The sequence below is a fragment of the Coregonus clupeaformis genome, chromosome 10, assembly GCF_020615455.1.
Source record: "Coregonus clupeaformis isolate EN_2021a chromosome 10, ASM2061545v1, whole genome shotgun sequence".
Taxonomy (NCBI): Eukaryota; Metazoa; Chordata; class Actinopteri; order Salmoniformes; family Salmonidae; genus Coregonus; species Coregonus clupeaformis.
Genome location: NC_059201.1, coordinates 17,840,361 through 17,863,564, shown reverse-complemented (window position 1 = coordinate 17,863,564; position 23,204 = coordinate 17,840,361). Strand labels below are relative to the sequence as shown.

At 41.7% G+C, this 23,204-nt stretch overlaps 2 protein-coding genes and 1 pseudogene across 3 annotated transcripts; 2 read left to right on the top strand and 1 right to left on the bottom strand.

The window, feature by feature from the left end:
- The first annotated feature begins 856 nt into the window (after positions 1-856).
- On the top strand, positions 857-7,477 carry tatdn2 (TatD DNase domain containing 2). 2 transcript variants are annotated; one of them, XM_041888212.2, is made up of 7 exons: positions 857-931; positions 1,649-2,006; positions 2,191-2,625; positions 2,792-3,907; positions 4,015-4,142; positions 6,255-6,438; positions 6,586-7,477. In XM_041888212.2, exons 2-7 carry the CDS (start codon positions 1,659-1,661, stop codon positions 6,724-6,726), a joined length of 2,352 nt encoding a protein of 783 aa, XP_041744146.2. In that variant the 5' UTR covers positions 857-931; positions 1,649-1,658; the 3' UTR covers positions 6,727-7,477. The 2 variants fall into 2 exon arrangements, with proteins under 2 accessions (XP_041744146.2, XP_045079188.1); XM_045223253.1 differs by having other exon boundaries at positions 6,606-6,733.
- A 1,396-nt stretch (positions 7,478-8,873) lies between these two features.
- Positions 8,874-12,223, bottom strand: ghrl (ghrelin/obestatin prepropeptide). Its single transcript, XM_041888213.2, has 5 exons — positions 12,204-12,223; positions 11,878-12,031; positions 11,638-11,733; positions 11,279-11,390; positions 8,874-9,001 (listed from the first exon to the last, which is right to left on the bottom strand). The coding sequence occupies exons 2-5, from the start codon at positions 11,989-11,991 to the stop codon at positions 8,997-8,999; spliced, it is 327 nt and encodes a 108-aa protein (XP_041744147.1). The 5' UTR covers positions 11,992-12,031; positions 12,204-12,223; the 3' UTR covers positions 8,874-8,996.
- An 875-nt stretch (positions 12,224-13,098) lies between these two features.
- On the top strand, positions 13,099-16,828 carry LOC121575927 (annotated as a pseudogene).
- The last annotated feature ends 6,376 nt before the right edge of the window (positions 16,829-23,204 follow it).

Genomic DNA, 23,204 nt, shown 5'->3' with positions numbered 1-23,204 from the left:
GTATCTCGCCTATGGACGATCTGTTGGATATGTTTGTTCCATCAAGACATCTTGAGCTTACCTTATCTGACCTGAATATTGGCTTAATTGGCTTAATTGTATTGGGTCTCTTGTAAAATTATTGTAGAACACCACTACTGATGACTGATACAAAGTCAAAGGGGAGAGGATTGGGGGACAGTAGTAATTGCAGGAATAGAAAAACATATTTATTCTTATGCAACAGTAACTTAATCAATTATGAGAGGTTAAGAGGGTCAACATAGCTAAGCCTGTTTGTATTGATAATTGTTTTACTAGAATTCAGTCAAATGTAATATTTGAGCTGTGTGGTGGGTGGGTGGGGTCTCTAGATTGTCCAATTAACCTAGACAATTAGATGGATAGCATACATAGCTATACCTTTAACAATTGTTATACCTGGTACCAACCAGACTGACAACATAGTGGGCTAAGATATTATCATTTATTGACTCCTACAACCTACATTAGACTGTTACAACCATGCCTAATTTAATCTGTGCAAAGAATATTCATGCATTTATTCATTCATCCGAGTAGTAACAACACTGCCATCAAGTGGAGTTTTGCAAAATGGCAGGGATTGAAGATTCCATATGAACTCGTAAATTGACAGATCTAGGATCAGTTTACACTTCCTGAAAAAATTAGGAAAAGACGCAAGATCTGACCTTAGATCAGTTTGTAGGGTCAATCATCCTACTCCACATTGTGCCCTTGATTTTGGGGTTCCTTGAATAATATTTGCTTGACATTACATTTTTCTCACCACCAAAAGACCCCAACCAATGAATCAATCGCAAATGTCCCTTTGACGTCAAATCAGTCACGTGGATTTGCTCATCAGTGCGCACGTGGCTGTTTTACAGTTAGCTAGCTGCTTACTCTGTCATCGGAATTCTAATAGAAGGTAAAGTTGTTAAACTAGCTAGCTATATAGTCTCCGATTGAATTGCATTTCGAATAAATGTTTTGTTAATATTTGATCAGATGTTATATTAGGTAATGGCCCATTTTGATGATGATAAAGTGATGTGATCCAAGCTAACATATTAAGCTAGTTAGGTATCTAGGTAGGTAACATTAGCTAGCTAGCTAGGTTAGGTAGCAACTGAGTAACGCATGGTAGCCGAACCCTGCAATTTACATGTCAGACCGAGTTTACTAGCCACGGTATCCAGACCAGATAAGTGGCATTGACATGTGAGAAGGAAACCCAGGTTGATTTGTTAAGGTTAGTTAGTTAGCTAGCTAGCTAACAAACCTGGCTGCAGTCGAACACTTCACATCTTAAAACAGAACGGAAACTTTGTTATCCATCTTTTTTACCTCTGTGACTTCACTAGGGAGAAAGGATGCCTCTGTGCTCACCCACTTGGAAAGAAAAATGGAGAACAAAGTTTCAGGTCTGTTTCTACAGAAAAGAACAGGTTTCGTTTGGAAGAAACAGCTCTGCAGGTTAAAACTTAACTTTAACGCATTGTTGTCCAAATTGTGATGTGTCTATGATACATTGCGAAGATACAAATCACTGAACCTCATGCTTGTTCTGAAGACAATTTGAAGGTATTGTTTGACTTTAGTGACTAATAATGCAGACACCTCTTTTGCTTGTATTTTTGACTAGGGTGTCTGACATGGACAGCAACAACGGAAAGAAGGTGAAGTTTGACTGGCTACAGACAACACTCGGCTCGCCTACAAAGTTCCGCAAGAGCAATGGTGGCACACCCAAGCCCACCCACTGGAGTGTGTCGCCCAGTGATGTTTTGACTTCCCCTGATCTGAACGTGTCGACAGGGTCGGCTGGCCTGGGAGAGCTGGAGGACATCTGCCTAGACACACCCAAGAGAAAGGAGGTCACCTCGCCAGACGACCCCAGTGGGATCAAACCCAGCGGGAGCGACCTCTTCACAGGCAAAATCAAAGGGCTCAGGAAGCTCTCCAGAAAATGTCTGAAAGATCTCACTCCCTCCGAGTCCAAGGTAAATCATGACTGTGGACTCTGCTAAGCAGTTCAGTGCACGGACCATTTCTCTGTTCTAGTTCTCCCAAATGTCCTCTTTCTTTGCCTCCTCTCCTACATGAACGCAGATGGCCAGTGTTACATGTCATTTACTGGTGTTTGCTTCCATTGGATACATCTTTGTCAATTTTGTTTTTCCTTAGGCAGTACTCATCGACACAACATCCCAGTCAGAAAACCGTGTCTCCTTACCTACTCCTTCAGCGTGTGGTCTGAAGAGGAAAGACCGGACTCCACAGGAGGGGTCGAAGGCCATCTACCTGAAGGCTTTGACCGCCGCAATCAGGGGAGGAGGAGAGAAGCAGTCCCCGGCCAAAGTGACCGCCAAGAAAAGCCCTTCTCTCGCCAAGAAGAAGTCCACAAAAAAGAAGCAGTCTTTGGACACGGCCAATGACGACATGCTCAGATTGGAACCAGACGACTGCGCTGCTCTCGATTTGGACTGCTGCTCAGCCCAGTCAGAGAGCGAGTCAGAGGACATGGCTCCTGTCGAGGGCATAGAGTACTATTTCCGCCCAATGGTGTTTGTGGAAACAGGGACACAGGATGAGAACGCTGGTCTCAAAAAAGACACAAGGGTGAGTCACAGGAAAGAAGGTTCCAAAGATTGGTTAGCAGGAATTTACATGTTTAGTATGGATAATTGGTTGTGGGGGTTCAATTAAGATGAATATTTTGTTCCTGATCTCTATTGAATAATATAGTCTGTCTCCTATCTCCCTATTCTCTCCTTTTACATCTCAGAGTGTGGTGCTGAAAGGGGATGACTCCCCTGATTGGTCAGATGTTGAGGACCCTGTGGTGGTGGAGACCTTCTCCCAGGAGGAGTCTCCATCGCATTCCACTGCCAAGGTGGAGCCCAAGAGAGAGGTCGGCAGCAGTGACTCCTCCTTACCTGCTCTGGACTACGTTCCTAACTCTCTACCTTACTTCATGAAGCCTCAAACATACCCCTCAGACACCTGGAAACTCAACTTTCCTGCTGTGAATGCTCAGAGTGGTAGCATTACAACGCCCTCTCTCACCTCCCCCTCTACAAACGGACTGAATGGTGCTGTTCAGCCACCCAGTGAGAGCCCAGCTCAGCCCTTCCCTCAGTCATGGAGGACGGTGTTAATTTCCTCCAAGCAAATCCCCCCAGAGAAGCCAAACAGTGCACAGCTGCCTCTCCCCGGGACACCCAGGACTGGCATGGGGGGCATTGGAGCCCCGCGTGCCCCCAGCAGTGTGTCCTCCTCCCCGGACCCATTTGCTCTGTGGCAACCTGCAATACTCTCCAGCAATGCTTCGCCTGCTACACACAAAATCCACCCCCTGTTCTCCAGCCCCTATCGCCCCTGTGAACAGACCTCCCAAAGGTACTCTGACGGCGGCCCCTCCTTGCCCTTTCCCCCCTCCTCCCCCTCCAGGTGCTATGAAAACATCACCTCCACCAGGACAATGTCAGTGGGGGTGGAGCCTATCTGGACATGTAACCCCTCCCAGCGGAGGGCCAGCCAACATGGCTTCGTGGACACCCACTGCCACTTGGACATGCTGTGGGGCAAGCTGGGCTTCCGGGGCACCTTTGCCCGCTTCCGCAGCCTGCACCAGAGCAGCTTCCCGACGGATTTTCACGGCTGCATCGCCGACTTCTGCAACCCTCGGATCATGGTGCGGGAGGTGCTGTGGGAGGGGCTGCTGGCGGAGGAGCTGGTCTGGGGGGCGTTCGGGTGCCACCCCCACTTCGCCAAGGAGTACTCTGAGGTCCACGAGCGCAGCATTCTAATGGCCATGCGACACCCGAAAGCTATAGCCTTCGGAGAGATTGGCCTGGACTACTCCCACAAGAACTCCACCAACACATCCAAGCAGAAAGAGGTACGGTCAGGGCTTCATTTTCCCCCTTATTCAACTGACCCATTGAAGTAGTTAATAAGCTGCTGCTTGGTTGAGGTAGTGATGGTGTTGTTTGGCACCCCCTGTAGGTGTTTGAACGTCAGCTGAAATTGGCTGTGGCTATGAACAAGCCTCTGGTGATCCACTGCAGGGACGCAGACGATGACCTGCTGCTGATCATGAAGAAGTGTGTGCCCCGGGACTATAAAATCCACAGGTCAGTGTCTGCATGTGTGTGTGTGTCTCAGTGATACTGTTCATGGGAAATTCCACAGTAACAGAATTACAATTTGACTCAGTTTTTTCACTTTAAAATGTATGCCAAACAAAAACCATTGATTTCAAAGTTGAACAATCCATACTCTATAGACGGGTTAGCATCACGAAAACGATGCGCACGCTTCAATGGGGCAGAAGTCTGCGTGTTGTTGTGATTCTGGATGGCCAGATAGCTAGCAACAATGACAAGAAGCTGCCATGTGGGGAATTGTAGGGTGCTCGTTTCAGCTTGTTTTCTTGTTCTTGATACCATGTCTTGTTGTGACTGATGTCATGTCTATGCTAATATGGCAAAAATTCACTAGCTAGCTAACCAACAACTGTAACGATGTATTTGAGAGACAACAAGTGCTCATTGTGCAAATGTATTTATGTTTTCAATAAACATTGGAGACTAAATATAGTTTACATGTTGTCAACAATCTAAGCCAACCCCGTCTGTTTTGCCCCATAGTTGCACACGCGTCGGTTTTGTTGCTAAACAACCAACCCGTCTATGCACAAGGACTGCTTTGAACAACTTCCACAGAAAAATTTACAAAAACGAATTTAGTGGAAGAACTTTGCAAACAGAATTATGGTAAAATCTCCCTCAGGTTTGTATGCGACCACATTTTCCAAAAAATATCTGCTCCGAATTAAGATTCCAAGATGTCTGCAGAAAGAATGCGGTGTCAGCTATGACTTACTGTAATTCAAAAACAGAAGTGAAGTGGATTTACACCCAGTAACAGAATTACATAATGGGTCCCTGATCTGTACTACACAGAAAAGCATAAATATGCATATGAATGTCATTGTCCATGTTTCACAAGTTTGGACATCACAGTAGAGTGGAGTATAGTTCAGTAGAGTACATTACAATATACTGTACTCTACTTTCCTTTACTGTAATGTATTGGATTGTACTCTACTGTGCTCTCACTGTACTGTGCTATCCAAACTTGTGAAACATATCTATGATAGGTTCGGATTTGGTCCAGTCCGCTCCATCTGTGGACGTTAACATCAACGCCAGAGTGGACTGACCAAATTTCAACTACTTTTCAACGTCCATGGACGTCCGGTGTCGGTCAGTGCTCAGGGGGTGAGCTGCTGGTTACAGTAAATTGAAAAAGAGGGGGCTCATTGGTAGGTGTCGGTAAGAGCTGGGAGAGGTGACATTATCTGGAGAGTGAGAAAGGCGGGGAGATGGAGTGGTTGTCCAGACTCAGGCTGTTTTAACACTTGGTTTGACCACCAGATGAAAGAGAAAGAAAACAGTTATCAGCTGAACATAAGTGTGACAGTGGAAGGGAGGAGAGTAGCATGTGACCCAACTGTGGGTTGTGACTTATGATTTCCTGTTGTAGCCAATTCAGTTGCTGTAATTCCATTACTGATGTTTTGGTAATTCCGTTACTAATTTTGTAACAGAATGACGAGTTTTAATCACATAATAATTCATAAGAAAAATTGATATCAGTAAAATCACTATAACTAATTGGTACGTCTACCATTACTTTTATTTTCTTTTACTTTTATTATCTTCACTCCTCATGAGGGAGAGAAATTAGAAAAGATCTTAAAGGGATTCTCCAGTACTTTTGTATACTTTTTAGCCAGTAGTTCTGAAAGTAGCGCCCACGAGCCAAAGGTGGTCCCCGAAAAAAAACATGTGCACCATGTCATTGCTCTCTTTCTCGCTCTGTGTGTGATTTTTGCTAGCTGTCACTCAAATGGCGAGGGGCTGGAACTCAAATTGCTAGGGGGTTGGCCCACGTGGGTGGAAATGTAGGGGAAATGGCGCAACACAGCTTCCAGAAAACATTCGCTTTCAATCTAGGGATTTCATGGCTAATTGAGGTAAGTCAGTAATTCTGCTAATAGATTATGCATGTATGAACTACACATTGAAACATTCAGCCTAAAGCGGGAGGTTTAAAAACAAATACTTACTAGTCGCCAAACTACCGGAGTATGTCTTTAAAGATATGTGGGTTTTTGGTGACAGAATTACAAGGCACAAGGCAATGTTTCTTAAACTTACATTTGTCTTTCTTTTCCACAGACACTGTTTCACCAACAGTTACCCGGTGATCGAGCCCTTCCTGAAGGAGTTTCCCAACCTGTGTGTGGGCTTCACGGCCCTCATCACCTACCCCAGGGCACACAAGGCCCGTGACGCCATCCGCAAGATCCCCCTCGACCGCATCCTCCTGGAGACAGACGCACCCTATTTCCTGCCCCGACAGGTACACACAAACAACACACGACAACACAACACACATTTGGGAGGGTGGTTCGATGGGCACCGATTCACAAGCTAGAGGTATACAGATGAAAGTTGAAGGTTGACAGTGCATGTATGTAAATCGTTTCTGTTCTCTGTGTAACGGTAGGTTAGTAAAGATGTCTGTAGGTTTGCCCACCCAGGCATGGGTATTCACACGCTGCGTGAGATCAGCCTTCTGAAGGGAGAGAGCATCACCACGGTGCTCACCACGATCCGACGCAACACCACCCAGCTATACGGCATATGACCATGGCGACAGGGAAGGTCACCACGGAGGCCATGACTACCACCCTTGTAGCCATGGAAAGTTCAAGGTGTAGCTGTGATGGCGTAGTGACCTGACACGCACTCGGTCTCCTCAAACATAGGTAGCCTCATGGAGGAGAGAATAAGTGTTATTGAAGGTTCACATAAAATAATCAATAATAGTAATTCAAAATATATAGAATAAATCAACTGTATTTTTTCCAAGCTGGTTTTGTTCGCAGCCTGTGGCATTTAATGTCTAGAAATATATTTTTGCTTGTTAACACATTGCCGAAAAATGTATATAATAAAAAGGATATAGTTGTCAAGCTTTGTTTTAGCTGGCCCCAAGCCCCTGCATAGTTTTAGGAGTTAAGTCTGAAACCGAGGCTAGCTCAGTTTGAGCTTCACTCTGTTCTAAAAGATCCCAATGGTTTCACTATGATCTCACCCTGAACATAAGGCTACATATGCATCAACTGGAATCCAGATCTTTTTTTAATTTGATTTTTTACATATATTTTTTATTAGATTTGACGGATGCTTTAATTGGTTTCATTTTGGTGTTTGTAATCATTTGACTCTACCTTTTTGTTCTGCATTTCTTTTCCTCTTGTCTGCATGTTGTTTTGCTGACTTGTGATATGGCTTGGTTTTGATGCAGTCGATGTAGATGCCTTCCTTCCCTTCCAGGTTCCTTCCTCACTATCAAAGGATGTTATGTACTCATTAAAAAGCTTCCTTTTACTTTCTCCTGATTTTTGTGTGAATTGATACATGAGCACTTTGGTCCTTTGAATACAGCTCTTTCTCTCACGCGCCCCTCATTAAACTCTTCTCCTAAGAACATGGAGTCTGCTGCATTAGGCCAATTTACTCTCAGCTGGTAAATACCTATATATGAGGATGCTGGTGTACTCAGTGGTTGGTAATGGTAGGACAAGTATTAACCTTTTTTTTTTTAAGGTTAATACTTTACTGTTTGAAGTTCTACCTTATTTCCAGTCTGTTTTTATTTGTAGTTCGATGGGAAGGAACTGTGTATGCTTCAAGTCTGATACACAGTAAGGAAAGATGTTGAGTGTGTAAAGGGGTTGCAGGGGTTTGTATAGACTAGAGGGAAACTGAGTAGAATGTCCATATAGGGCCTTGTCTTATACAGATTTCTGTAATGTTTTGTATGGGGGGGGAACCAGGCTGAACATCTCTGGTGTTAGGGAGAAATAAGGTTGATTTATCTTCAAGATTTAATAGAGACAGGAAGTGGCTGAGTGACCGGTCCATTAGCCACTTCCTGTGAGCACGCAGAGCTGTATTAAGAGAGTTTAGCTTCAGCACTTCCATTTGAGAATGATTGACAGGAGCACCCAGTGACACATCCAGAGACACTACCATCATACCAGATCAAGGTGGAAAAGCGCCTAGGACAATGGGTTCAATGTGTGAATGGTACCTAAATGCCTCTACTGAACCCAGAGAAACCCATTACTCATGATTTGGAGTTATTCATTCCCACACACATCTCCCATGAAGCTGTTTTGTGGTGTTCTATATAGTTCCGGGTATGCGGGTACACTCTTGTAGGAAGGGCTGGCTTATATATGTGCACTTGCCGAACCCCTTCCAGGTGAACAAGCTGTGCCTGGAGTTAGAGAGAACACTTGAGAGGCGAGGCCTTCTAATACAACCCAATAAAACACAAATGTGGCCCACATGGTGCACTGCCAGAGGTGCCCTAGTTCCCCAGGTCTGAGTAGCAGCCTCTTCAGCTGACCTAAAACAACAGGATATTAAACAAGACACAAAGAGAAGAGAGTTCTTTCGTTCACTGAATACATGGTCATAATATAGCATGTTTCACAGGGTTATGTCAAGCGCCATATTCACTGCACTGTGTCTGTAATCTGACCAGAACAAATGAGTTCTACTTGCAGTAAACTCAGCTGAGGGGACTTATTTCTGGCAGATGTAGTGAGATCGATGGGCTGTTTCATATTCTCTTGGCCCTCAAATTCAGAATGTTTTGCCATGGGGAGCCGTGACCTAAAAAAGTCTGGTTACTAGAGAACTCTTTGAAGATAAGGATGAGAGATCTGTTCAAAGAAAGACCCAAAATAACCCAGGGAGTAATGAAGCAGTGTTATTTTATTCATCTTTTATAATTCAAACGATGTTCACACAGTAAATCTGGTATAAGACAAATAGAGAAAAGAAAGTTGGAGAACAGGAAATGGAAGGTTCTTCGTATTCTGTGTCTATGCCAAGTTGTGATCATTCTGAAACACAAAAACATGATTTTAAACAGTGCTGCTCTGGAACATTTAATGCACTCTGCTGTCTGTCTGGTGGTTTAGATATGACAGACGACTGTTCTTTGGCTCCAAATATGGTTCGTTCCAAATATGTGCTAATAAGTTGTTATAGCCACCGTCATGAACAGGCAGTTACTCTTTATCCAGTGGCGACCTGTCATTCAGGGCAGGTGGGGCTCTTAGCAAAAAATGTTTTTAATGTTTTATTTTTGTTGTTGCCTGTTTTGCATGTTATTTTGGCATTAATACGTGTCACATATCAGTTTGCAAACAATGTTTAAAAAATAATCATTGAGTTAATTGTTTCTTTTTTGCTTTCTTGAGTAAGGCAGCTCCAAAATGCAGGTGTTTCAGCCTAGCTCAGTGCTTTCTGTGGTGGTGATGGGGCAGCCAGCGGAAAATACGAAGGGGTTGGTAAGGTTCTCTATTTGCGCCGTGATTGTCTCAGTGTTCTGTCACTCATGGGGACACTACGTCACTGCAAAATCTACAGGGAGAGCTCGAAAATGTAAGCCCTTTGGGTCTTGCCATAGTTTTACATTAGAAGTGCCCATCCAAGAAGGCTCAAGGTCATTGGCAACAGATATAATTACATAAAATCACATATCTACTGTAGCTTTGATTGGACTGATCATGTCAACATCATACTTTCAAAATCTTAGCTAGCAAGCTATACAAGCAGTCATCATCATGAATCAAGTCGACAATCTACTGGCAAATCCTTTTCAATCCTTGTCATAGGAAGATAAATGATAGATAAAACGTATCTTTGCGCATCAGCCATAGGACATTAACATTACACAACAAGTTGGAAATAGCAAATTCAACAATGAGTGGTTTGGAAAGAATCAGTGGCTAACTGCAAGCGTTGCAAAGCAATCACTGGCCTGCTATTCAGTGGAGAGGGTGTGTGGTCCAAGTCTGGGTTTAAGGGTCTCTTTTCCAAGCTTAAAAGGATAAACATTCACATGCAACACCATGGGCCAGAAAAGGTTCAATAAATTGGCCATGCTGTCAATCCAGCATGACTTCTGCCGCGTTCAAAACAACTGGAAACTCGGAAACAGGGTTAATCTCAGACTTCAGTGAGTTCAAGACAACTGAGAACAAGCTCCTAGACTCGGAAAATACGTTTTGAACGGTCATCCAACTCTGAATTCCAAGTCGGGATTTGGGAACTCTGGCCTCTTTCTAGAGCTCCGACCTGAAGAGCACTGACGTCATGATTCAACCTTATTTTTCCCCCGAGTTCCCAGTTGTCTTGAAAGCACCATAAATCCAGAGAATGCCAGACTTTGATGACAAAGTTTGATGACTAAATTTGCCCACAAGAACGACCACCACGCCGCCTTCCTGTTCAAGTGAGCACAGCACAACAATTTGAGTCCAAAAATGTATTGTATGCTGCTGCATAAATGATGTAATATGCCAGGGAGATATGTATACTGTAGCTAAGAAGTAATATTACATGTTTGTTGTGTAGTAAGCTGTTAGTAGCCCATGTGCCTCACCCTAATAATCTGGTCCCTTTCCTCATAACTTAGCCTACTGTTCTGACTTGGTGGTGCACAGCCTATAGTCTGTTTAAGGGAAATGTCATCCTCAAATATTGTAATAGCTTTCATTGTCTGCTTATATGCACCCTTTATTTATCCTATGGTTCTGACTTGGTGTACAGGGAGAATACTGTAAGAATGGCCCATGTTCTGAATTATGTCGCTGTACATTTAGAAAGTGCTGAACAAATAGTTAGATTGACTACATCCGTTTTAGCTCGCTGATTAATGTCTTAATCGAAATTACGGATTACCTCTTATCTGCTCATCGTTCCCTTATACAATAGTATGTACATCTCAATTGTCAGTAGAAACCACATTTGTTTAAGCAAGTCAGCCAAATCAGCTGTTTTTTAAAAGGCAGTAAATGAGGCTGAATTAACTGTTTCGCTGCCAGACAATGCTCTGCTGATAGCCAGGTGTAGCAGTGGTAAGGTGTTGGGACTGCTGTTGGGACTCTGCTGTTGGGACAGCTTTATGTAGGCCCTATCAGTTTGTGGGCACTGTTTGTCACCGTTATACTGCAATTAATGTATTGTTTAGTGTTGTGTAAGGGCTTTGCTGGTATGCATGAAAAATGTTTTTGTAGTTTGCCCCACCAGGATTTACAGGCTAAAATCGCCACCGTCTCTATCCAACTCGAGTAGTAGTACTGTATGTAAGGTCAAATGTCAGAGCAGGGCACCTGCAGTGGCAGTATCTCCCAGGACGTCCTGTAGGATCTTCTGCAGCACGGCACCATACTCCTGGAACTCCTCCTCACTCATGGTGATGCCCATCTCAAAAGGAGCCTTGATCTGAGGACAGGCAGAGCTGATCAGTATCCAAATTAAACCTAGCCCTTATCCCTTGGCACGTTATGTAGTTTTGAAAGCAACAGATAGGGATAAGCAAAATGTTAATAAAGCCATTTTAGACACTGATAGGCTGAGTGGATGGTAGGGGCATTGGGTTGATTTGGAATTCAGCAGCAGTGTTGGATTTGTAGAGCTATTTTTAAGAGGTAAATCCGTGTGCATCAGCAACCTTCTTTGTGTCACTCACCGCAATGTGTTTGTCTTCCTGGCGAAGGGGACCCTCAAACAGCTTGGCAAAGCTCTCAGTGTCTCGCCGACCAACTCGAGGGGGCTTCCCTTTACCCTGCAGGGCCGTGACAGTGAGTAACACACTACCTTATTCACACATTTACTATAACATTACTCACACACGCACACACACACATTTTTCACACAATTCATTAACCTTACACACAAACACACGTCTGCTACACTTTACCTGTCTTACCTGTGGTTTCTGGGAGGGGCTGAGGAAGCTGGAGCCTGCACTGACTGACTTGGCCCACAGAGCCAGAGTACACAGCATCAGCATCATGAGACCTGTGTTTCTCTTCAGTAGCATGATGGATGGCTGTTTAAGCTTCGTAGAGAGAACTCACCAACTACAAAATAACAACATTTTTAAAGCACTGTATATTGTGATGCGTTTACCCAAAGCATTCCTATGGCACAATGTGACATACATTTAACTTGTGTATAAATTAATCGAGATACCAAACCCAAATATAATCTCCTCTGATATCTTATTTATTGAAAACGAATTGTTATACTCACCAGATATACCTTGGACATTGATATGGTTGGACTATGGTCTCTTTTCACCTTATATACCCATTCTGATGTTTACCTCTGAGACATTTGGAATCCAAACACATATTTGCTTCCATGTTTGCACATTAAAGCAAATACAGTCATAGTTGATGGAACTGGGAATAGATTGTTCAAATGAATAGATTGTTCAAATGTTTGAATAGATAAAATAACAAGAATAGCACAGTTGCAACCTGGTAACAGAAATGTTCTTGCTGATTATCACCTTTAATCATAGTATTATGATGACACCACACTGTCATGTGGGTTTTTGACCCTTTTAGAATGTGTACCCATACCTGAGCAACTGTTTGCTGGTCCATCAACAGAAACATTCTGTATATCCTGAGTCTACAATAGACGTATTCACTGTCCTATGTACTGAAATATGCCAAGAACACATTATCTCAACGTTCAGTTGTTCCATTCTTTGTCAGCTATAATTGGCAGAATGTTGTGCTTCATTATAAGCATCGAAATTGTATATTTCTGGTTATAAGATCTTTAAAAAAAATGTATATTTAACTCTGCATTGTTGGAAAAGGACCAGTGGGTAAGCATTTCACTGTTAGTCTACGCCTGTTGTTTATGAAGCATGTGACAAATAAAATTTGATTTGATACCTGAGACATAGTAAATGAACTATCTCTGTCTATACTTGCAGTCTGATATACATATACATATATAACATAACTGCATGTTCAAGAGCCTAAATCCATGATGTGATTAACCAAAAACAAATTATGACAACATTGAAAGCGTCAATAATAAATAAATAAATAAGACTGACACCGCTAGGTGGCAGTCCTGAGTCTACTTAGCTAGCTACTCCTAAATTATCACGTGATCCAAACAACATGGTTGCTTCGAAGTTGTGGATTGTTTGCCTTTCACTAGCTAGCTGACTTTGAGCTAATATATCGAAATCTAACAACCATGGATAAAAAGAAAAAGCAATTTGCTGTGACTGCTTCATCGGTGAGTTGTTTAGAATAATTCATATTGTCCAATTTTCGGTCAGCAGTGTGTGAACCATAGCTAGCTGGTTAGATAACGCCGGTAACATAGCTAGCCTAGCCAGCACGCCAACACATAGCAAGCTAGGATACTGTACGATACTCTTTTCTCTGAAGCTGGTTGAGCTCAAAGCTGAACTCTACAGAAGACAAGAGCAATTCCAACATGAAAAATTGGTGCAAGATGCTGGGACTAGTGCCAAATACCCCCAAATCAAGGTATGTATTGAACTTTGTACAGGACAGAGACATGTAATCAACCTACTTCGCCTCCAAAACGTTCATTGGGTTTTTGTCCCTTTGTAGAAATCTAATGTATGGATCAAACAGAATGGGGGTGTTTCAGCGCGGCCACAGAAAGATGTGGAACAGGTGGCAGAGGAAGAGAACAACCTTGACAAGGTAAAGTGAGTACAAAGTGATGTACTACACACTGACATCATATTTACTACACCATCACTGCCTTCTATTAGAGCTCATTGCTGTTTACCATTTCTCTCTTTGCCCACAGGCGCAAGCTAGAAGAGAAGGCTAAACTGTATGAGCAGATGACCAAAGGAGACTTTCCTGGTATAGTGTTGTCATTTGTTACACTGGTCAAGAAATGCTGTCATATGCTGTAGTTAAGGTTGACATGTGAAGGCCCTGCATATGCCTTTTGAATTTCTCGCATTGGAATTACTGTCCTCTTTTCCATTGTGTCAGATGAGGAGACAGAGGGACTTTTCCTGGTGGATTTCACCATGAAGATTATTGACAAGAGGAGAGAGAATCATGCCTGAGGATAGAGAGAGCTCTTCCCCCAACCCACCCCCTGAGAACCCAGGCGAGGAATGGTAATGTCTGCACAGCAAGAAGCCCCAAACTATTGTATATCTCATCTATAGCAGAGACAGAGTATTGGACTGTAGATGCCATTGAGTGGTCGAGGGTTAGGAATTGAAGAAGCCGTTGTCTGATTCCTCCTTAGGGTGGATTATGTGGATGCTTTGGGACAATCTCGGAAATGAATGAAGAAAGACCTACCAGTGTTCAAGAAAATGGACCAAGACTTTCAGGGAAAAGGGTATATTTAACTCTGATCAAACATGGAAGTGAATGTACGTTTGTTCGTAGATGTTAGTGACAATACTGTTCTGAGCTTTTTTTAATTTGTATGTTTGTGCTTGTGTTTGTGTACACAGACGTGACCCGGCTGAGAAGGACCTACTGTCAGAGGACATGCGTAGAGAGCTCAAGAGGTGGGAGAGGGAGGAGGAGGAGGCCATGAACAGGCCTGTGGGACTAATCCACTATGAGGACATCAGGGAGCAAGGTTGGCATGGCACTGGTTTCATAGATACAGTAAAGTACTTATCAAACTGTATTTACTGTACTTTTTTAACCAAACCCTGAGAGGTGTGTTCTCTGTGGATTGACTTGTCTCTTCTCTGATCTCTCGCTCTCTTCCTCCATCTCTCACTCTGCTACTTTTCCTCCCCGTTCTCTCTCTGTCTGTCCACGTCAGAGGCCCGTGAGCTGGGTGTGGGCTACTTTGCATTTTCTCAGGACCAGGAGCAGCGCAGGAAACGGAAAGAGACTCTGGACATGCTCAGAGACCAGGTGAGTTGCTCTCAGCCTCCGCAACCCCTGAGATTAGGACCTTCTTATATTACTTATCTATTCATTTAAATGACTGAGTTTGAAGCAGATTGTTGATGTTAATTCCAGTTTTTAATTTGATATTTTTTCTCGCTCCTTTTCTCACTCCCTCTCTTTCTCTCAGACGACAGACCAGTGCAGTAAGAGGGAGCAGCTGAAGGAGAAGAGGAAGGATCTGCTGAATGCTTGGCTGGCCAAGGTGAGGCAAAGGAAGATGAAGAAGACTAAGTTGGACAGAACAGAGGACGACCAGGGAGCTGGACACAACCAAGGTTAGAGGATCTCCCACAATAATACAGCATCAGGGACAATGATAGCTGATCAAACTATATTGTATGGCTATGACTGTATTCTTCAACAGACACATGCATACATACACGATAACATACGCACTATACACACGCGTACACATGGATTTTGTGTTGTAGATATGTGGTAGTGGAGTAGGGGCCTGAGGGCACACACTTAGTGTTTTGTGAAATCTGTTATAAATGTATTTTAATGTTTTTAAAATGTTATAACTGCCTTAATTTTGCTGGACCACAGGAAGAGTAGCTGCTGCCTTGTCAGCAGCTAATGGGGATCCATAATAAATACAAATACTGCTCTATGTATATACTTTGGACTGTAGTGAATGCTGTTGTAAGTGTTGTCTCTTATATTACTTCCCTCAGAAGAGGAGGAGGACCTGATTGGGCCCCTGCCCCCATCGGATGAAGCCCCTGTGGAGGCCCCTGCAGTGAAGAAGGTGGTGGAGATCCAAGAGAGGAGAGACACCAAGCCAGAAGTACCCCACATCAGAGAGTGGGACAGGGGCAAAGGTAAACACTACTTCTTGTTTGTGGCTGACACGATTGGCATGGGTCTTTTTAGAATGAATGGGGATCATTGATGAATCACTGCCACCACACTGGCACAACATGTATAACATGGCAAAGTAGAGCAGGAAAGATCCAGGTGTAACCAAGGACTGCTTGCTGCATTCAAGGCCTGTCAGATCATCTCTGGTCATTTCCTCCAGTGGGACACTGAAGAGTGGTATGCTTCCAGGAGGGTTAGGTCATTAACTATCTTCTTTTTCCAATATGACACTTTCCTTTCCTAGTGGACTTTTTTGGACGAGTCGGCGGCGGGATGATAGGGAGTCAGAGTTCGCTCCTCTCTCTGTGTACTTCAGCGACGATAAGAGACAGGGCTACTGGAAATGGGCCAAACGGGAGCAAGACAAACCCAAAATGGTCTTCAAGTGGTCAGAGGGGCAGGGTGGAGGGCACAAGGAGCCACCCCAGGCCAAGCCCAAAAGTAGTCCTTTACCCCCAGTCAGGTACCCCTGTACCCTCTCAACCCACACCATCCCCTGGTCAGACCCAAAAGGCACCTGCACCTCCAGCCCCTCAGTGCCCCCCTCAACCCCCACTTCAGTACCCCCCCTCCCAACAGCCCCAACCCCAATACACACCACCCCCACCAACACACCCTCAGTTTGCTTCCACATTTCACTCCCAATTTGAACCTCCACCCTTTCACCCCCAGTATCTTCCTCCACCTCAACTTCAGTATGCAGCCCCACCTCACTACCCACCCCAGTACCCCCCTCAATACCCACCTCAGTATCCCCCCAGACCCAAATTCAGCCCCAGTGCCCCCCTCAGCCTCAGACCCAGCCCCCCTCCCAGAGCCTGGATGACATGCTGTCCTTCTACAAGAACTCTGCTTGATACTCACAGACCAGAATCACACAGGTAACACATACATCTGTATTAAACTAACCCAAACACACAAACAACGTCGATGTGTATTAGACTATAGTGACATTACCATGATCTTTAAACCCCTCAGAGGGCACCAAAGAGAAGGACCCATTTTCGTAATTTCATCTTTGATATAAAACTTTACTTTGATCTGTGATTAAAGGTTAGCATTTTGATTTGACATTGTGTTGTCGTTTTTGATTGCTCTATTGTCCTTAACTAGATATGGTTGTGTAATGGATCGATGCATGACTGAATCAGTCCATAGTTAGCTTAGTTTAGACTGGTGATCTTGTTCATGTGTGGTGATTGTGTGTTTTGAGTGACCGGACAATACAGAGGATCAGCTATGATGTAATAGGTCCTCTGTAGCTCAATTGGTAGAGCATGGCGCTTGTATCGTCAGGGTAGTGGGTTCGATCCCCGGGACCACCCATACGTAAAAATGTATGCACACATGACTGTAAGTCTATTTGGATAAAAGTGTCTGCTAAATGGCATATTATTATTATTTATTTTATTTTAAAGTGTCATTGCACGCTGATGATTCATGTTTTCTTTTAAATCCACAACTTGAATCCCTCCACTGCCACATAGAGGATCTAGATACATTTTCTAACCTCTCTGGATTACAACCAAATTATGATAAATGTACTATATTACGTATTGGATCACTAAAAAATTCAATTTTTACATTACCATGTAGTTTACCAATAACATGGTCTGATGGGGATGTGGATATACTTGGAAAACATATCCCAAATGAAATAAATGATCTCACTCCAATATATTTTAATAGAAAGTTAGCAAAAATAGATAAGATCTTGCTACCATGGAAAGGTAAATACCTGTCAATTTGTGGAAAAATCACCCTGATTAACTCTTTAGTATTATCCCAGTTTACCTATTTGCGTATGGTCTTGCCTACGCCTAGCGAACAGTTGTTTAAATTATATGAGAATAAAAAATATTCCATTTTATTTGGAATGCCAAGCCAGACAAAATGAAATGGGCCTATTTATATAATGAATATGAATTCGGAGGACAGAAACGATTAATTATTAAAGCATTAGACCTATCACTAAAAGCTTCAGTCATACAAAAGTTACACTTAAATCCGAACTGATTCTCTAACAAATTAGTAAGATTCTCACCCAATGTTCAAGAATGGCCTTTTTCCCTTTATTCAGATTACAACCTCTCACTTTCAGTTATTTGAAAAGGAAATCTTCTCCCAAATATAATTATTTCTAAAACAAGCCATAGGAAGTTGGTTGCAATTTCAATTTAATCCTCCAGAAACGACAGAACAAATAATGCAACAAATATTGTGGTTAAATTCAAATATACTAATTGATAAAAAACCTTCTTTTTTTTATGTTTAAAAAAGGTATAATCTTCGTAAATTATATCATAGGTAGGACTGGTGGAGTTATGTCGCACATGCAACTAACAAAAACATATGGAAATGTATGCTCTACCCAAAATTACAACCAAATAATTGCAGATTATTACCGCAAAAATGGAAGAGGAAAGTGGAAGGGGGAAAAAGTAAGGAACTTGTCTGTCGGGCCTGCATTAAAGAACATAATTGGTTAAAGAAAATTGTGATAAATAAAAAAGTATACCAGTTTCATTTCAGGACCAAAGGATTGACAGCCGTCCCATATAGATTGCAAAATAGTTGGGAAGAGATTTTTGACGTACCAATTCCATGGCATAGTGTTTATGAACTGATACGCAAAATGACGCCGGATTCAAAACTTAGAATTTTTCAACTGAAATTATTATATAACATTCTTGCTACCAATAGAATGCTATTTATATGGGGGATACAATCTTCCCAGCTCTGCAGATTTTGCTGCGAAGAGACAGAATCATTAGATAATTTGTTTTGGTTCTGTCCATTTGTAGCTTGTTTTTGGACACAGGTCCAGGAATGGCTAAAGGATTGCAATATTTACCTGGAGCTAACCTTGCAGATAGCACTACTGGGTGATCTGAAAAGTCATAGTCAATCGATCAATAATATAAAAATAATTTTAGCAAAAATGTTTATTTTCAATTTACAATCTGTAGAAACAATGAGAATAGAAGGGTTCAGAACTTTTGTAAAACATCACAGTACAGTTGAAAAATATATGGCAAATAGAAATCCAATATGGATGGTGTTAAGAGAAAGATGGGAGGTGTTGAATGGAGGTGAACGATGGGGACTAATAACAACAACAAGATAACTAATGTAAAGCATACGGTGTCCATAATAAGTATATAGGTTATAGGTTGAGAGCTTTTGTGAAAGAGCACAGATGTGGCAAATAGAAGCAAACCGGATGAACATCATGAAAATGATCAGAGAAGGTTGAGGGTAGAGGAAGTTCAGGAGTAAAAACAAACTAAATATAATTATTATTAGTATGTATAAGCTGGAAGTAGAGGCCTAAGCATTGTTGTTCACTAGTTTACTCCAATTAGGGAAGGGGTGGTGGGGTTGGGAAACATATATATATATATATATATATATATATATATATATATATTTTTTTTTAAAGGATGTATGTATTTATATGTATGTGTGTGTGTATATATATATACACAGTTGAAGTCGGAAGTTTACATACACCTTAGCCAAATACATTTCAACTCAGTTTTTCACAATTCCTGACATTTAATCCTAGTAAAAATTCCCTGTCTTAGGTCAGTTAGGATCACCACTTTATTTTAAGAATGTGAAATGTCAGAATAATAGTAGAGAGTGATTTATTTCAGCTTTTATTTCTTTCATCACATTCCCAGTGGGTCAGTAGTTACACACTCAATTAGTATTTGGTAGCATTGCCTTTAAATTGTTTAACTTGGGTCAAACGTTTCGGGTAGCCTTCCACAAGCTTCCCACAATAATTTGGGTGAATTTTGGCCCATTCCTCCTGACAGAGCTGGTGTAACGGAGTCAGGTTTGTAGGCCTCCTTGCTCGCACATGCTTTTTCAGTTCTGTCCACACATTTTCTATAGGATTGAGGTCAGGGCTTTGTGATGGCCACTCCAATACCTTGACCTTGTTGTCCTTAAGCCATTTTGCCACAACTTTGGAAGTATGCTTGGTGTCATTGTCCATTTGGAAGACCCATTTGCGACCAAGCTTTAACTTCCTGACTGATGTCTTGAGATGTTGCTTCAATATATCCACATAATTTTCCTTCCTCATGATGTGGTAGAAATATTTGGCTAATAATTAATCAACTCAAAAATATCTCTCAAGACACCAGAGCTTGTGAATCCAAGAATTAGACTTTATTGCATAACAAAGCCGAGCTTGCTCCATGGAACAACTGTCTCTCTCTGGCTTAGAGATCTCTTATATACACACAAATGAACAAACATGCGTACATTCCTAACTTATTTTAGTTCTGCACCACCCTTCTTTTTCAACGTCCAGCTGTCACACAATGTCCACTCCAAAAGGTCATGAATGCTTTTTTCTATATGAAGCCTCTCATTCTATCATTCTATTGGCTGCGTGGCTTAGGCCCCTTCTTAAAAAAGAACTAATGTAATGCACACTGTTGAGAGCCTCTGTGAAAGAACACATGCATTCATTTAAAACACAGCATATACTACATGTCTATATTCCTTATTTAAGCATGTATCTGGATTATAAAATATCAAACATGTTTATTATATTTTACCTTTGGCATCTCCCTAAATGTACCTTAATGATACATAAAATAATAACATATAATCCCCCCTATGGGACATTCCAACAATGTCCCAACAATACAAAGATTAATTGTAAAAATGAATATAAGCATGTGCATTTCCTTATTTCTAACCTTGCCATATGTGGCTACATTTTACGTACATATATTTAAACCAATATATCTTCCTCATTACTTGACCCATCCTGATGAGGACCCATAGCCCAGTCAGGTATTGATTACAAGTCTAGAAGGTTTTCCTCTAAATTAACCTCCACATTTTCCTGTTGGGCTTTGTAACCATGGCAAGCCCATCCACCCCCAGGAACAACTCCATACAAACATTCAGAATTCCCAAATGGACAATCCATTGGTCCTCCCTTAACGTTTACAAAATGTCCCATATTCATTTACATACTGTCCTGGAGCTCCCTGAACTGGATGTATTTCTTTATAAACAATGCTCCCCACTTTTGTTTAGTTATAGCCTTTCCCATATATGTGTTAGTATCCTATCACATCAACATATGCAACTTTGTCTTAACAATAATATCTAGGACATGTTTAAGAATGGTGTCAATATCTTTAGCTTACATAACCTTTTTCACCCATATCACAAGTATTATAACAATCAAAATAATCAATATCCATATCTAATCAAGTAATTGCCATGTCAACATCACTAAGCATTAATATTAATAAGTTATTCAGATCAATCAGTCCACTTATAATTTATAATCATAATCAAATTAATTACCCAAAACAACTTTAGAATGACAATTCTTAATTAGTCACCTTTGTTCCATCATTCAAAGTTAACTCTCACCTTGGCACATATTGACACTGGCCGAATGTATATTTATATTATAATAATTCTAGCATTAACTTCCTCATAACGAGAATTACAACAGATCAGTACCTAAATGCATTGTCCAAATTACTATACATTTAGTAGTGTATAATACCTCCTTAATCAACATACTACCTCAACTAACACTCCCTTCCTCTACCGGCACTCAATCTTCTGGCGTATTCATTATGTTCTTCAGATAGCTTCATAGTTAATCTTGGATTACCCATAGCAATGTCCCAATTCCAATGTCACACCTGAACCGCCACACCTCCACCATCATCCTGTTTTGTCCATGTGCAAACCAGTATACTCAAACTAGGAAGAACGTTGCATTTGCATAGACCTCTTTCCTCACATTCTTGAAAGAAAAGGCACAAAAGAGAAGGCAATTGATTGCTTTGATTTGATGCTGGATTCAGGTCTCCTGGCAGAGGTGGGTCAGACAGGAACGTCTTCAACGCCTTTGTTGTTCCTCTTCAGCCGAGTAGAGGATTTTTGGTTTTTATTGAGGTTTACACCGTTCTGGGCCAAATGATCTCTGCAATGCATTACGACACCATCCGTAGTAACCTCAGGAAAGGACCGATCATAACAGTTCAGTTGAGTTAATTTCCAATCCAAAACATCCCTATTAACACTGTCTACATGACAAATCATTATGTTTCACATTCTCCCTTGAATTCTCCCAAATTATATAACCCAATTGTTTTATTGTAACATTCCTATATTTTTGCTCATACTCTATTTGACATTACTCTGGTGTTTCCCTTTCCTTGTTCCTATTCTAACAATTGCTTACACTTCTCTCCTCATCCTGGTTGATCATAAAATTGTTTATATTTAGGATTTCCTAAATATTACAAACATTCTGCTGGCCAATATGGTCTTTCCGAGTTCCTTATATGACAAAAGTTGTAGTTGAATCATAACACAGTCCTAGTAACTGTGAAGATGTTGAACTACTGTTAATTCTTTAAACGGAGATGTGGTGCATATTAGACTATTTTCTTTATTTAATTGTAATATAATATATTGTACTCATCTATATCAATCATTGTTTAACGGCTCCTTTAATTCCCTTTCTTCTGTATTTGGTATAGCTCTAACATATACAGGGTTTAATGCACTTTCCCAAGGAATAACTACTCCAATAACACTTCCCCCTGGAAATCTAATACCAAATACTACATCAAATTGTTTATCTAAGTCTTGGACTGTTCTCCTTATGTCTATGATTCACCTGTCTCTTTCTTTCATTATCTTAAGGTCACACTACCCCATGTGACTTCCCCATACTCTTTTTGCTGGTTTCTCACACACCAATAATATTTTAACCCTTGTATTTTAATAGTGATCCCTTCTATGTCTTTTCCTTCTGCTCTTTATTATTATCAGTACTCCATTACCCTTATTCTCAGGTAACTAGTCAAGTGTAGAGAAATCAATGATAAGGATATCTGGTGCGTCTTGGAAGTCTGGAATCTCTCGGTGGTCTGGAATCTCTCAGCGATCTGGAAGGTCCTTAAAGTCTCTTAATCATCAGTTCCCTCACTCTGGTACAATGGTTAAGATGATACCCGATACTCCCCTCTATCCGTACCATTGTTGGTATAACCTGGACAACGATGTGTATGGTCACTTCAGTTGTTAACCTTCTCCCGTCACTAGGGTCTCCGGATCAGCCAGAGTCCCTCTCAATCTATCGACATCGGTCTGTGAAAAGTGTCCTTCAATCAGCCTACCCATAGGGAAGCTCAGAGTTACTGCTGCAAAGACACAAGCACAGACACACACAAAAGACAACAATGCTACCCAATGGCTGAGGTTGGAACACTCCTATAGTGGGAAACATGAATCTTAGTATCTGTCTCCACCACTTTTACCATTATTAAGGTAGCCAACAACACCTGGTACAGGCCCCTCCACATAGGGTCTTTCCCGCTCTTTCTTCTGTAGTCTTTTGCCATCACATAGTCTCCAGGGCACAGAAAATACTCAGATTATCCTG